Below are 15,656 nucleotides of genomic sequence, written 5' to 3' on the forward strand. Positions count from 1 at the left end.
AAATGAGTTGGCAGAAGCCCGTATGAATGAAGCACTGAAAGATTAAGTTACAGATAACCAAGTGGCAGCTGGGAATGGAACTCGAGCCTGTGACTGAAGATGAGAAGTCAGAAGTTTCATGTGAGTATACTAAGTATCTTTACAAAGAAGAAAAACATGAAAAAACCACTTTAAAAGTTACTGTAGAATGTAACTTGAATACTTCTCGAAAAACACTTTCAAAAGTGGAGGTCCATCTAAAATAGTTGAAGGCATTACCTCAATTAGATTTCCTAATGCGTGATGTGGACAAAAAAAAGTTTGGACTCATAAATCCAGTGGTTAAAAAAGTTTACTTGCAACCCCCACTTCTCACTAACGCAAGAGCATTTTAAAAATAATTCAGAAAGTAGCTATCAAAGACTCCAATGGTGAAATATACAAAAACTTATGGAGTCACAAGAGTTCTGAATGATTAATTTATAAAAATAATAAAACATTTATCAATATGAACAAGAACATCAGGATTCACTCTCATCAATGTCCTTATCTGGGTCTTGCTCGGCAGCCTCCTTTTCCTGTTGCTGTTTCTTCCAAAGTTTGGCCATGGCCAGGAGCTTGAGGTTGGGTTGGTTGGCAGCATCTTCTGGAAAGATGTAATCATAGTACTCTTCCCAGCCTGCATCAGACTATAGAATAAAACAATTAAAAGATAAGCCAAAGATGGCTGAAATACACTATAGTTAAAAGTGGAGAATTTTCACTGCAAAACCCCAGAGAGTTCAAGACACATTCAATTTATGTTCATTTATAAAACTTCAAAGCCCATCACAGAAAGAAAAAAGGCCGGGCCTGCACGACTGGGGTGAACAAGTAGCTGCTGAGTAACTGGGTGATGGACATTAACAAGGGCATGGGATATACTGAGCACTGGGTGTTACATAAGACTGATGAATCACTGAGCTCTACCTCTGAAACTAACAGTATACTATATGTTAACTAACTGAATAAAGAAAAAGGAACTGTTGGGGTTGGTGTTACTGCAAGTGGAGCTCACAGAGCTAAAAACCAGGGAAAAAGAGCCTAAACATTAAAGCACAGGTCCTCTCTAGCCAACCAAGATATTCTCCACCTCCATCTTGTAGTTTTCTAAGATTTTAAATTTTTCTAAAGACTTACTTAATACTTAGTAGCAAAAGTCATAAATCTGTACACTATTATTCTGACTCCCTGCCCTTAATAGCCCCACCTCAAACTGGTCACTGATTTGGCTTCCTAAACACTACTCTAATTCCAGCTTCCACCATCATTTGCTCTGCTTACAACAGCTTCCTGACAGGTTCTCCTCTGATCTAAGCCCCTTGAGTATGCCTGCAGATGCCAACCACCGGGTCTTGTCATTTTGTGTGTAAGAGCCTCCCTATAGCTTACAAAGTCTCTAGCTTGGGTCCTACCTAAAAGCTGAGTTTCATTTCCCTCTATTCTGATCTCCTGCTTAATGCTCCAGAAATACCACACTTTATATAGCTCCTGGAATCAACCTTTGCCAATCGTCTCCCATCTCCACCCCTGGGTGGACTATACACCCTGCTCTCTTTCCATGGTAGCCAGGCTGTCCGCTCCGATGCTCAGATTGTACATATGGCACTTACAAGTAGAAAGTGCTCATCTGACATGAGATGACCAGCTCCAGGGTCTCAGTTCTTACCCCATCATCAGCCTGGACCTTTCTTCTCTTCTTGACTTTCTCTGGCATGAGTTTGTCTACTCTCTCCTTATCTGATACTGTTCCAAATTCATCTTCAAAGCTTCGCCATGATTCCAGCAACATAAGTCTCTCTTCCTTTTCTTCACAGTTCCTCATGGTTTTGTTAGCCTCTTCATAAATTTGTCTGCATTTAGCCAAACTTCCTTCTTTCCCTGAAGACAGCTCAAACTGTGCAAAGCTGATCCAAACCTTAAGAAAAATTATTATAGAAGCAAATCAGCCATGGCATCCAGAAAATGATCATGTAATAATGCTAATTTCTAGTTAAGGACATCTGAACATACTAATGTGTTCATCTGTAGTATTACAAAGAACGTAATGATTATGTTTCAATAATGTTGAATTATTGAATTATAGTCTGTCTCTATATCCAATTAGGTGTTTGAAATGGTCTTAAAATCCTGAAAAGAGTTTAACTTTTTATGCAATCCTGTGATATTTAAGTTACTCCTATGCAGTATAAATACTGACCTGGTATAAGCTTTATATTCCAAAGTCCTCTGAGACTCATGGGCTCTTTTCTAAAAGCAGGAAAAGCATTGAAAAACACACACACACACACACACACACACACACACACACACCCCGAAACACTTAAAATACAGAAATATGGTATTTCCTTCAGGACTGCTCATTTAGGCAGAATTAAAGATCATCAACAGAGTGCAGGGTACCTTGACATGTTGTGTTCGCTGAAGCAATCTTCGGTAAAGATTTCGTGTTCTCTCAGTTTCTTCCTGTTCAATTTCAAAATCGATATACGATTTCCAAAGCACCTAAGAAAGAGAACTTAATAAGTCAGGCTTGACATTTAAAGAGCAACATGTCCCTATCCAAAGCTGAGCTTAACTACCATTCTAACCTAGGACATCCAGGAACCTAGGACTTCTATGAACAATTAAAGAACAGACAAAATCTGGAGACAGTAAACACACTGGCATTTACAAGCTGGCCAAAACTTGGCTACCATTCTACACTATGAGATCAAAGTCTCTGGATTCATCTTTGGATTTTCTTTCAGAGTTTTTCAATGTTGGACTTACAAGAAAAGCTCAGAGACTTGCCAAATCTCCCAGACACTGCCATGATCCTATCACATACAACTGACTTTGCCAGGAGAAGACATGCCTAGATTAGCCAGGATATACTCTTCTTACCTCTACTGTAAATTCCTTGATAGGACTGAGTTCACCTCGACAACTATTCAGTAAACAGCATACCTGTTAGGTGCTGCCTGTCAGGGAACAAGGATGGAGTAACATGTGGCCCGAACGCCTGGGAGCTAAGACCAACTGATAGAACCATTTTATATAAAGACCAGCCCTAATGCAGCTCGTGGGACCCAAGCCATAGATGCAGAGTCACATTAGGTCAAGACTTACAAAAAGGCTGGGTGAGTTCAGTGGCTCTCAAACAGGTCTTAGCTGTGGTTTGGCGCCACCTTGTGGCTTTAAGTTTAAATAGGGAAGGGACAATTTCAGGTCTCAGGCCAGGATAGTGGCAGTCTAATTTCAGGAATATGCTAGTGTAGGTAGAGCTTCTTTTGCTGACCCCATGTGGGAAAAACTGTGCCAGGAGAATCTGGGGATGTGCAGTCTCAGCCTTCATCTGCCCTGTTCTCCAGTCAGAGCTGCCTGCTGCCTATTTACTTGCCTGTCCCATCCCCTTTAGGTTAGCCTTCCATTTGAAGGGAGGAAGAAAGCCAGACACCCACCCCATTATATCCCAACTCATCCTAGTATCATCATGGGGCTTTGCTGGGCTCTGGTATCCTACTAGAGGGCTGCTTCTCCCACTCCCATCCTTCTTCTATCCCCCCAACAGTAAAGTACTAATCTGGTTAGACAAGACCGCAGGTGAGTTTATCTTTATACTCTAAAATGCCCAAGATGGTCATCTAAAGCAATACTAGGGAAATATCTAAAACAAAATATTCATTTCGAGATTCTCACCTCTGGCATGTCTAATCGTGGCTGACTGATAGCTAACTCGTAGATTGCCCGCGCTCTCTCAATATCACCGAGGATCGTTTCTAATTCCGCAAATTTAATCCAAGAAGTACAATTTTCAGGTCCAAATTCCAAGAACTTTTCATAAAGCTTCCGGCATCTGTCAAATTCTCGAAGCTGCAGTTCCAATTCTATGTAACCTTTAAATAACTTGTTTTTTGGACATTTGCCTATGGAAGTTCCCTGGAAAATAAAAGGACCAAACCACTGTGATATGTAGATTCAACCTGTGTACTGATGTTGCCGACCTGTCCCAACAGCTCTTCTCTGCTGAGGAAGAACCTGGCAAGCCATCCTTTCCCTCTGTGGTATCACACTGTCCACACTGGTTCTTGACGGAAGGCCAATGGAAACCCTCTACTGCACCCCGCTGTCAAGAGGGCCTGTGCCCACTGGTGCCTATTCAGCAAGAGAGGGCTGCAGAACTGTCTGCATGAGTCCTCTGGATTTTACTTAGCTTCTCAGGAGCACCTAGGGAATATGGATGTCAGACGGATGAAACCTCCCATAAATAAAGTGGTGATCACAGAACGAAAGCTGCCTCACTGCCCACAGCCAGGGCCAAGAGTGGCTTACAGAAGGACATCTGCATTTAAACAGCACTTGATCTTATTAAGAGACTTGAGAACAGCTGTTAAGGTGCACGTAATACCCCTAGGGTTTGCACAAGATGATTCTACTCAAGAGCAGACTTAGATCTAATGTGATCTAACGTCAGATCTTTCCAGTTTGAGAAAAGATCTGGTAACTGGTAGCTACAGATAAAGCTTCCAATGAGAGTAATTTAAATATTATCACCCGTTTTTTCTTCAAAGGCTGTGCATTTTCTGACACATCTCAGTTATAAAGGCAGAATACTTCTGTCGCATTCTTAGTAGGAACTGTCCAACTTATAAATACTAAGAATTAATTTCCTTCTCAAAGACGTCAGTGATGATCTCGATCATTCCTTTTTCCTTCCAAGATTTTATTTATTTATTTAAGAGAGAGAGAATGAGAGCATGCACACGCAAGCACAGGGAGAGGGGCAGAGACAGAGACTTCCAAGCAGACTCTGTGCTTAGCGGGGAGCCCAACGAGGGACTCGATCTCACAACCCTGAGATCATGACCTGAGCTGAAATCAAGAGTCAGACGTTCAACTGACTGAGCCCCCGAGGCACCCCGTGGTCCTTTCTTTACTTACCAAAGCTCTTCTGGCAAATGGTAAATTTTTCTGTCTTATTTCAAATTGTGCATATAGTAACCACATCTTGGCAAATGTGAACTAGAAAACAAAAGCACAAAACACATCTAAAAGAGTTGTTTCAATTACACTAAAGCTAAAAATTTAATAAAAGGCCACATGCAATTAGATTTCCCTAAATATTCAGAACTAGGACAGATATATTTTCTTGTTTTTAAGCAAGTATGAAGTTGTTTATTTCACGAAAGTTACAAACAGTAATCTAAATACTTTATTGTACTGCATGGCCCTGCAGCCCCTACTGAGAATTGGTTTTGTTTTGCAGGTATGCTTGTAAGCAAGCAGAACACACCGTCTCTGTTCGGTCAGCATCTCTACATGTTTCTCATGGTGGAAAATAGGGCAGAGATAATGTCTCAACCATTTCCAGAACTTGCACGCAAGTTCACCCATCCATGGATCTGTTCATTCGGATGCCAACAAACCCGTTCGTTGTTTCCTGCACATGCCGTGGTTCTCTGATGTGCATCTTCTTCCTTTCACTCAGTCTATTCCAGTTACCCACACGCCTCTGAATTTCTGCATTATCATCTGTATTGTTCATTTGTCAATACAGGCTGTCCTTTCAACCAGACTATAAGGTGTTATCAGAGGCAAAGAGAGTTTGTTCTCACTTAGGTTTTCCAGGGTGCCATGCACAGCAAACTTTTCAAACAATAAGTTTATTTCACAAGTAATAGAAGCAGGATTCTGACACTTCGGAACAGAACACTTAAAGCAAACATACCTTTTTATGAGGAATTAATTCCAAAGAAGCTTGATAAACCTGTCTTGTCCTCTCGGGATCCTGTATTAGGATAAGAAATTTTCACCAAATATCGGTCTGTTACTGATGCTGGTTTTGCTAGCACTAGAAAAAAGGTACACTCCCACCCTGGGTGTTTTCACAGGGTGATATTCTCAAACTCTGATTTCATCATTTATGATCAAACATGAACTACCTGTGGCCATCAGACTTTGGTTAAAGAACCAACAAGATAGCCATCAATCTCTGAGAGCTTGTCTGTAGAAAGGCTTCTGGCCTGATAGCAGAAAGAAGAAAGATGTCTTATAGTTTCAGACTGACAGCAGAAAGATAGTCTTTCCCAATTAATTTATACACAACCAATTTCTGAAAATCCCACCTGATCTTTACTCGAAGCAAAGATGTGTCATCCAGCTGTGAGCCCTACTTAGGAGGCAGCCCAGAAAACGATACAAAATAAGCTAAAGACTGCCTCATCGTTCCAAGTTCCAAGTGATAATCTTCTGCCTCAAGTTTAAACACAAAATGCAATAAAACAAAAACACCTCGCCTGGGCCAATGACAGGTATGCCGAGTTTAAAAGGCTGCAGAGAGAATAGGTAACTGCCGATCAAGAATTAGGCTCCTGTTTCCTGGACTGCATGTGTCAGTACCCACCACCACCACCCATTACGGCCGAGGTGTACGTGCAGGTGTGAAGCAGCTGGGGAGGAGGCAGCCATCAAGAGCTGAGGCATAATTCCTTTTTTACCTTGGCCTCCAATTCTTCATAGAGTGCATAGTTGACCCACAGATAGATATAGCGCTTCCAGTGCCGCTTCTCCTGAATGGGTGGCACATTGGCAATGGCTCTTTCATAGACTTCTCGAACAGTTTCTGCTTCTGCATCACTTTCCACCAAGCGTAGGTAATCAAACCACGCATCATAATTGTGTGGATTAGCCTAGAAAGACCACAGTTTAATGACTAGAAACCAAACCAAGAGCTACACTTGCTGGACTCTGTGAGGTTAAAAAAAAAAAAAAGACACTACATCAACTTTCTGTATTTTAGCAACTGTTTAGCACCTATCTCATTTAAAAATACCATTCCTGGGACAGCTGGGTGGCTCAGTTCAGTGCCTGTCTTTGGCTCAGGTCATGATCCCAAAGCCCTAGGATCCAGCCCCCGCATTGGGCTCCCTGCTCAGCAAGGAGTCTTCTTCTCTCTCTGCCCCACCCCCCACTCACGCTAGCGCACATACTCTCTCAAGTAAATAAATGAAATCTTAAAAAATACTATTCCTGAGATTCTAGAAATAGAAAAGAAAGAGGAACATAGAGGACAGACTATTTGTCAGGCGTCCCACAGCAAAGCCGCTTTCATATACAATCCTCCCAGCAAGGTAATTAGTCAATAATTAGATGCCTACTTTAATAAATCTATTTGTTAATATACCTGATTGCATATCATTATGTCTAGATTTGAAATTATGGTGGATGATGGGCATTAAGGAGGGCATGTGATGTGATGAGCACTGGGTGTTTTATGTAACTAGTGCATCGTTGAACATTATGTCAACTGAATTTTTAAAAAAAAAAAGGAAAATAAATGAAATTTTAAAAATAAAGAATAAAAAAAAATTACAGTGGAATTAGAACCATGGTCACAAATGTGAAACCTGCCTTCTCAATTAATAGTCATTTATCTTGAATGTTACCTTGCTGACCCCATTTAACACCAGACTCGGTCCTTTGGCCATATCCTAATTCATCTGACTAAGCCAAAGTTTTTAGATGCACAGCAGACCAGTGAAGGAAAATGCTACTATCTTTGAGCTCCAATCAAAACAGTACATCAAATAAAGAGATAAGAATGAAACCATATCTACAGTATGTGTTTTGTTCACTACCTTTTAGCTTAAAAGGTAGTGTACAAAAACTGTTGGGCTCAATCTCTGACTCGTCCACCTTCAGAGATGAATTCACATGGATTCCCAGTTTCTGCTCAAGTTCTACGGCGCCCCATCAGCAACCAATACAGTGACTTTCAACATGTGGGTGGGAGAACAAACCCAAGCTCTGCCTGCGGGCTTTCCTACAAGCCCCGCTGACTGCTGTTGCACCAGTTGCCAATCATGGCAGATGCGTCAACAAGAGTGTGATCCCTGGACGCCCTCGCTTGCTATCCTTGTTTCACCGTTGCTGCTGCTGGCCAGCACATCTCTGTCACCTGCGGGGTTTGGCGTCCGCACCAACGCTCACCTTCACCTCTTCCTCATACTGGAATCTTCGCTTGCTCACAATGATGTCTTCAATACCCCGTCGATCACCGAACTTCTTCTCAAAGATGGTATAGTTTTTAAAGAGTTCTTGGGCCTCCTGCTTTGAAATTCTATCCAGGGCATACTTGTAGATTACTCGTACCCTTTCAAACTAAAAGCAGACAGGAGGATTACTTCTAGAACACAATACTCTCACTTGAGCCACAACTTGAAAGGTAATTATGACATAATATATTACTTGTTAGATTCTGTCGTCTCAAAGTGTCCAAAGTAAGACTTCTCTTCTCCCCTTGCTGAGGTATTTGTCAGGGCGCACTGACACTCTCCTTTGAGCTCCATACTATCTACCTGACGCTGCCAGTGGGGTGTCATCTGTGCATCTCAGACTAAATAGGTCCAAAACTGACCTGTTTCTCACCCCCAAACCTGGATCTCTCTGTCTTCCCAGTCTCAGTAAGCAATAGCTACTGTCATGCACCTGCTCAAACCCTAAGCCTCAAGCCCCAGGAGTCCTCCTTGATTCCTCTCCTATCCTCATCCCCCACCTTCACTACTTCAAAGAGTCCTGCCACCTCTACCTCTTTAACATAGCCCTTCTCTTCTCCCCATCTCTCCCACCCCCGCCACCATCTCCATTTCTTCCATGGCCATGTCAACAGTCCCCCTGCTTCCACTTTTGTCATGTTCTTCACAATACAGTCTCCACAGATTAGCCAGAGGCTGTCTTTAGAATGTAAATCCCATCCTACTGCTCTTCTGCTTAGAACCCTTTGTACTTCCCTTTGGCCTTGGAATAGTATCTGTAGTCCTTACCATGGTAAATATAAGACCCTGTATTTGGACCTCAGCCTACCTCTCTCAATTCTGTAGTATCTAAGTTACTTTAAGGGATTACTTCTATATATATTACGGAAGACCAGAACCGACTCATTTGTGGGGCAATCTGTTTCCATTTCAAATTCTGTTTTCTGTTCTCAGGGCTCTGGACTTCTGTTTTCCAGTTTTATTACCTGTAAAACCCTTTAATGAGGAGACCAAATGATGAACTCTGTTCATACACAATATTCTTATCATAGATATAAAGGCTTAATTTTCAAGTACAGCACAACACAATTAGGAAACTTCAGCACAACCTATAATCACTGAGTTCCCAATCTGCAGCTAAGCCACAGATGTATGATGTTTTCCTTGAGAGATTTTGGAAATGTTTTTCCTAAGGTTAAGTGGGTAAGAAAATTGAATGAATTCAACGTGTACAACAAGTAGTCTTTCCTAAGCTGTTATGCAATGTAACTGAGTTCTTCAAGGGTACTTACTTCTTTCTGATTTTCTTCAAATTTGGCAAAAGCAACATAAAGGTGTTCATCCATATGTTCATCTCCAAAGAATTCGACAGCTCTTTCATACACTTTCCGTGCGTGGGCAAAATAACCATGTTTTTCCTCAAAGCGGGCATACTTGATCCAGTTCTTAACATCAGGGTGCACGAGGACAAGTTCAGGGGAATTAAGGAAATACCACACAAGACAACAAGGCTTTTCAAAAAAAACAAAACAAAACAAAACAAAACAAAAAAACAACAACCGTAAATCAAAACCCCCAACAATGCAAACTGCGACTATAGGGTTGATAAAATACATTCAAAGATGAAGAACCACTGAACTGTGACCTCTGAAGGGGGCTGTGACTTGTTCATCGTCTTTCCCCAAGGCTTACTCAGTATCTCCGTAGTGGGTACAAACTGGAGTCTGGAGAAATGAAAAAGCTGAAGACTGTTACTGACCATGCTATCCTGGACAAGTCATTTAACTTGTCTAGGAAGCAGTTTTATCATCTGTAAACAGAGAAAAATACTAACCCAACCTCAGTGACCTGAAAGGAAGGAAAATGTGTGTAAAGCTCTTAGCAGTTTGGGGCCAAAGGAATGTGCTCAATAAATGCCACCTATGTATTACAGGCTCAAGAACACCAGTATTTCAATTAATGATTAAGGAAAAAACGTTACAAAAACAAAACTGCTAACTGGAGGTAGAAGAAAAAGGTTTTTTCAGGTTTTTCTCTCTCTTTTTACTGTAATATAGTTGACACAGGAAAAAAAAGTTTTTAATTACCATTTTATTTCTTAATAAACAAAATCTATTTTTCACCTACTTCGTTTAAGGAAATCATTAATTCCAAAGTAGTAATACATTTGAAAATGGCAATGAAGTTAAAAGCAAAGGCTCTGAGGCTGCTGCTGGGTTCAAGACCCATCTCCATCACTACCGGAGACCCTGGCCACGCTGCCTCTCACTCATGCCTGTGTCTCCCATTCCACAGACTGGAGTAGCTCCCGCACCGTAGGGCTATCCCGAGGATTAAGTGTTGATATCTGTAAAGTGTTTACAACAATGTCTAGCACAGAACAAGCGCTTTAAAAAGCTTCTGTTAAATTAATCATATTAATAATGGGCAGAGGTCACAGAGACCTTAAAATTGCACAATAAAGTTGATGCTTGTTTTTCCTGGTAGTTATGTTCTATGAAGTCATTTAATTAGCAAATACCAAATCATTGCTCCTAAGGGAGATATGTGTAGACACACACACACACACACACCCCCACCCCCATAAAGATTATCTTAAATCCTAAAAACAGCTCTTCTTGGTAGATTTGATTTTGTTTTATAAAGGAATAAACGAAGTTCGGAAGTGTGAAGGAACCTGTCCCAGGCTGCCCCTCAGCGGGTGCCACAGAAGCGACTCACACCCATCCAAATGGCCCTGGAGCCTGCTGCACTACACTATGCTGTCCTCCTAACTCCATGCTTTGGATGCAGTCCAGTAATGGTGCTAATGACTAACACCCTAGAAAAACCTAGGGAAAAAAATCCCACAGAAAGAGGACTGGCTACAGCAGCCAAAGCGCTGGTATGTCACTTTCCACAAGGAGCGCCAAAATACAAACAAACCCAAAGTTTCACCAGAAAAAGCTCAATTACCTAGACCACAAACTTATTCTGACCACCTATGTCTCTAGAAAATACTTACATAGTGCATGAAGCAGATGAAACTTATATCTTTGACCTCTGGGCGTACTTAATGGCTATTCCTATGTTCAAACCATGACCAGACCTCCCTGGGAGGAGTAGCACCCAGCACAGGAACGGCACCAGTCAGACTCACTCAAAGGATATAGCGTTCATAAATGGTGCGGGCCCGGTCCACCTCTTTGTATCGCAGCTCGAAGTTGATGTAGGAGTGCCAGGCTTGCTCCTCAGGCTGCCATTCCATCCAGCGCTCGAATACCTGCCGGGCGCCAGCAATGTTTCCCAACATCTCCTCCATGTACGTGTACTTGTACCTGTAACAAAGTCACCCCCAAACGTTTGTCATGGTCAAAGTGACTTGGGGGAAAAATGATCTTTGGCACTGTATAGTTCTAACTTTGTTAAATGTGAAGCCTTAGGGCTTTATCTTCCCCAAAGGTTAAAACGAGCATGTTTTCTTATCAAATAGAAGGATCAACCACAGGAAATAAAGATATATTTTTCTTAAAAATTGCTTAGTTCAACAATAAGTTTCTTATGCAAAAAAGATTGTAACCCAAATCTTAGTTTTGATTGCACAGCTAGTACATGTAGTGATTATGACTTACTATACTACAGGACATTAAGAACTACTTACAGTACATTTAAAGAGAAAGTAAAATGTAAATTAAATATATGTGACAGCAACAATGTAAATAAAATAAATACACAAAAATGCAGAACTTTCCTAGCCTAAAGAAAGCTGCTTTGGTAGATCAGAAACTTACCAGAACTGGTTGACTCGAGGCAGAGTTGTTATGGCCCGGTCCCAGATATTTCGGGCATGGTTGACCTGGCGATTCTTCATTTCCATTTCTGCATATTTCAGCCAGAGTGTAATATTTCGGTAGTCTACATCTAAAGCACGTTCGTATATGGATCGAGCCCTTAAAAAGCCGGAATTGGAGGCTATCAAAAGCAGTCATACCACACCTGGGGCAACTATCTCAAACCATCTGCAGTGCCCTATTTTATCATGTGTCTGAGCATAAGAAAAGACATGTTTTCAGGAAGCTTACAAACTCTCACAGAAAGCTAGACATGCACGTATTTCACTGAGATATGGTAAACGTGAGTCAACATTTACACAAGGAAGCAAAAGGGAAGAAATAACGTCTGGTGCAAACAGCTAAGCAGTGGGTAACTCCAGAGTTATGAAGGTGAGGAAAGCTCCAGAGGCCACGGTGGGTAGGGAGGAGTTCTCACTGCAGGCAGGGAGAACAGCCTAGTGTAGAGTAAGGGGACACAATGTGTTCAGGGAGTGGCTGGTACACACGCACAGCGGGGGCAGTGGGTACATCGGGAAAATGCAGGCCTGGGCAATAGGAAGGGCCAGAATGTGACCTTTATCTTGTTGGCCACTGGTTTCCAGGAACAATTTTTATTTAAAAAAAAAAAAATCCCAATACAGAGAAAGCAGATGAAAGTGCGCTTCTCTGTCTGTAGTGTGTGATGCAGGCGAGACCCACCTGCAGTGTTTCCCCTGCCACTCCCCACAGGACTCATCTACCACAGTGCCGGTGGGGCTCCTCAAGGGAACCCTAGGCTTCCACGGAACAACTTGGAAAATTCCTAACAGAGGCACACTCTTTCACTTGTGTTTAACTTCTTCTACTTCTTTTGGCTCTTAACTTTGGACATCTTTACATATGAAATTATACACTCAGCAATTTTACCTCTGAATCTCCTTTAGACTCTCTTCCCATTGTGCATATTTTATCCAGTTACTAATCACAGTCCTGTTTTTTCTTATGTTATCTTCAAAAGTCTGGAGGAAGGGAAAATGGGTCAAATTGAAGGGGAAAGTAAGTAAAAATGACACCTTTGTCTATTAATCCTGCTCTAAAAGGTTTATTCATTTCGTTTTTATTTAGGAGAAATTACATCCTAGAATTCTTGAGAAACAAGACATTCACCAATGTAGGTTACAATCTCAGGTATTTCTTTAAAGTCTTACACGCAAACAAAGAGAAAAACTTTAGGTATGAAGAATTACTAGCAGACTTGTTGATATTTTCTCTTATTGCTAATAACTGATACTTTAATACACTCAATACTTGTTCCTAGTAGGAAGATGTTTTTGACTATTTCAGTCCTCTTGTTAATGTCTCAGAATTTCACACATCACTCTTTGAACATCACTGTTAAGTAGATACAACAGGGCTAGTGGTTTAAAATTGCCCTAGGGGCACCCGGATAGCCACGTCGGTTAAGCATCCGATTCTTGATTTCGGCTCAGGTTGTGACCTCATGATCGTAAGACTGAGCCCTATGAGCCACGATAAGTGTGGAGACTGCTTAAGATTCTCTCTCCCTCTGCCCCTCCTCCTGCTAAAACACACGCGCATACTCTCTCTCTCTCTCAAAATAATAAATAAAATCTTTAAAGAAAAAAAAAATTGCCCTAGAGTGATGATCCTAGGGTGAAAAGGTCAGATTCCCAAGTCCTCTCACGGCTCTTTTCCAAGTCTTAATTCCTACGACAGAAGGTGGTCGAGAGACAGTACATAACAAGTGGCCTTGTTAGTCCTGCCCCTTCCAGTTGCAAGACATTCCACTTTTTAAACTTCCATCCCTCTTTGATTCAGCACCGAAAATGAGATCTCTGGCAGGTTTAATTTCTTTATACTTTCAAAGATAACTCCTGGCATGTTTTCTAAAGTTCAGCAAAATGCAATTATCTGGTACCCAGAAGTTGCAGTACTCATCTGGCTAGAGACACTAACCTATTCTCATCTTTTCCAGCCTCTCTAACCAATGAGGAACTTTGCAAATTCTGACCTATAAATTCCTAGCAATGTTATTAACAGAGTGGAAAATAACTGACTGACCTTCCTTTTTCTTAGCTTGTAATCATTTAGCTCTTCTTCATCTGTGATCTTCTGTTGAGGTGGAGGTGGAAGAAGCTCAAGCTCTCTTTCTTTAGCTTCTCTTAAGAGTTGCTCAGCAGTTATCTGGACCTCAGCTGGGGCTTTGTTTTTCACCTTTTAAGACAGAAGACATTTTCATTCTTAGTAGATGCTCATCACATAAGGTTTAGGAAGCAAAGAAACATTTTTTAGGATGTAAACTTTGTAAGTATTATTACAAGATGCCCTCTTTGTAGAACAGGTTTTCATTTCTCTATGAAGCTAAACAAAATCTTATGCATGGTATTTATTACAAAGCCATAGCTAAGTATTAAGAGAAAAGGTAGCAAAAATAGTAGATTTTTAGATTAGTATAACAATAAACTCTGAAGCTGGTTAGATAAAATTCTCACTAGAGGTTTTGTTTTATCAAGATGTGTGCTATATCTCTTCTAGTGTTGCAACTTGTATTTACAGAATTTTTCAATGATGCCTCAGATTGCGTTTGTTTTTTCCATGGCATGTCAAGTCAAAGACAATATTCAGTAAATTCCCGTAGTAGGCCATAAGCTTCTTTAAGACTTAGGGCTGTGCTGTCCTCTGCTGCTCCCCCTGCTTGTGTGCTCTCTTTCTCAAATAAATAACAGATAAAATCTTAAAAAATTTATGGAATTGAATTATAAGAAATATTAATTGTTTAATACTATGTGTGGGATGAGTTTGTTAATAATGATGATGGCTCACATGTAATCACAGACATTGTGCTATGTGACTGATATAAATTATCTCTGGGAGTCATCTAAATGGATATGACAAGGACAAGCTCAAGAGAGCCACCTGGGCTGGAGAAACACACTAGAGTGAAGGCATCTGAAAAGGTTTGGGACAAAACCTGTCACATAAAACACTAAGTATCAGCCACCTATGGAAATATCAGATAACGTCAAATTTATTGTTTAATTAAATTAATGCCACGACACAACCCTTGCCCCCTCATTCCCTCCACTCTCAGCTGGGCTAACCCCTAGTCAGCCATCAAGTGTCAGTTTAAACATCACTTCCTCAGCAAAGTTTACTCTGCAGGGACCCCTCACACAACCCTCATTATTCCACGACATAGTCTACGCTGCCTCACTAGCATTTGGCAAGACTGCAATTTTATATGGACTCGTGTCTTAAGTGAATGCCGCACATCGCCCGCATTAGACCATAGCTCCCCAGCGCCTAGCGCACTGCCTAATTTTCTGCCGTGTGACCCCACTTCTCCCCCAGCAAAAACACGTAATAGGACGAAGGCCAGCCACGTCAACGCGAGGGTTGCCCCGGGGTGACAGAAGCCTGCACCCCACCACTGGCTGACCCTTCTCCTCCTTCCCCTTGGCCCACATGGGGTAGAACCGCTCCAGGCACCACACTTTCTCGCCGCGAGCCCCAAGCACGCAGGGACAAGCCCCTCTCCAGGGCCTCCTCTCTCAAAGCCGCTCACGGTCTCCTACCTTGGCTACTTTGGGAATCCTCTGCTTCCCGGCCGCGGTGGAGGCCGCCATGGCTGCAGCAGCGGACCTCGCGCCAATCTGGACTCCAGAAAAGGCCCCGAGGGCTGGCTGGAACCCCGAAAGCTTTCTGACAACAAGCGAGATCCCGGAACAGGAAGCGGAATTAGCTGGTATGACCTTTGACTTCCCTCACGCGCGGTGACGCAGGCAACTTCGTTTCTGTGGTAACCGGGCTG

At 41.8% G+C, this 15,656-nt stretch overlaps 1 protein-coding gene across 2 annotated transcripts; it reads right to left on the minus strand.

Annotated features, from left to right (window-relative positions):
• Window positions 1–313: 313 nt before the first annotated feature.
• On the minus strand, window positions 314–15,575 carry CRNKL1 (crooked neck pre-mRNA splicing factor 1). 2 transcript variants are annotated; one of them, XM_032859291.1, is made up of 14 exons: window positions 15,421–15,575; window positions 13,907–14,059; window positions 12,752–12,843; window positions 11,804–11,962; window positions 11,184–11,350; window positions 9,326–9,504; window positions 7,990–8,160; window positions 6,498–6,689; window positions 5,729–5,788; window positions 4,942–5,022; window positions 3,700–3,939; window positions 2,422–2,523; window positions 1,688–1,936; window positions 314–668 (listed from the first exon to the last, which is right to left on the minus strand). In XM_032859291.1, the coding sequence occupies exons 1-14, from the start codon at window positions 15,469–15,471 to the stop codon at window positions 501–503; spliced, it is 2,064 nt and encodes a 687-aa protein (XP_032715182.1). In that variant the 5' UTR covers window positions 15,472–15,575; the 3' UTR covers window positions 314–500. The 2 variants fall into 2 exon arrangements, with proteins under 2 accessions (XP_032715182.1, XP_032715183.1); XM_032859292.1 differs by lacking the exon at window positions 15,421–15,575 and adding an exon at window positions 12,992–13,027 and having other exon boundaries at window positions 13,907–13,994.
• Between the last annotated feature and the right edge of the window lie 81 nt (window positions 15,576–15,656).

The sequence above is a fragment of the Lontra canadensis genome, unplaced genomic scaffold (assembly GCF_010015895.1).
Source record: "Lontra canadensis isolate GAN:19392208 unplaced genomic scaffold, GSC_riverotter_1.0 scaffold16, whole genome shotgun sequence".
NCBI lineage: Eukaryota > Metazoa > Chordata > Mammalia > Carnivora > Mustelidae > Lontra > Lontra canadensis.

Excerpts from the sequence above, each read along its gene's own strand:
- CRNKL1 (XM_032859291.1), bottom strand. The coding sequence starts at position 15,471 with ATGGCGGCCTCCACCGCGGCCGGGAAGCAGAGGATTCCCAAAGTAGCC. Across the intron at positions 14,060-15,420 it reads GGATTCCCAAAGTAGCCAAG|GTGAAAAACAAAGCCCCAGC; the intron begins GTAGGAGACCGT and ends CTGTCTTAAAAG. Across the intron at positions 8,161-9,325 it reads TTGAAGAAAATCAGAAAGAA|TTTGAAAGGGTACGAGTAAT; the intron begins GTAAGTACCCTT and ends GTCTGCTTTTAG.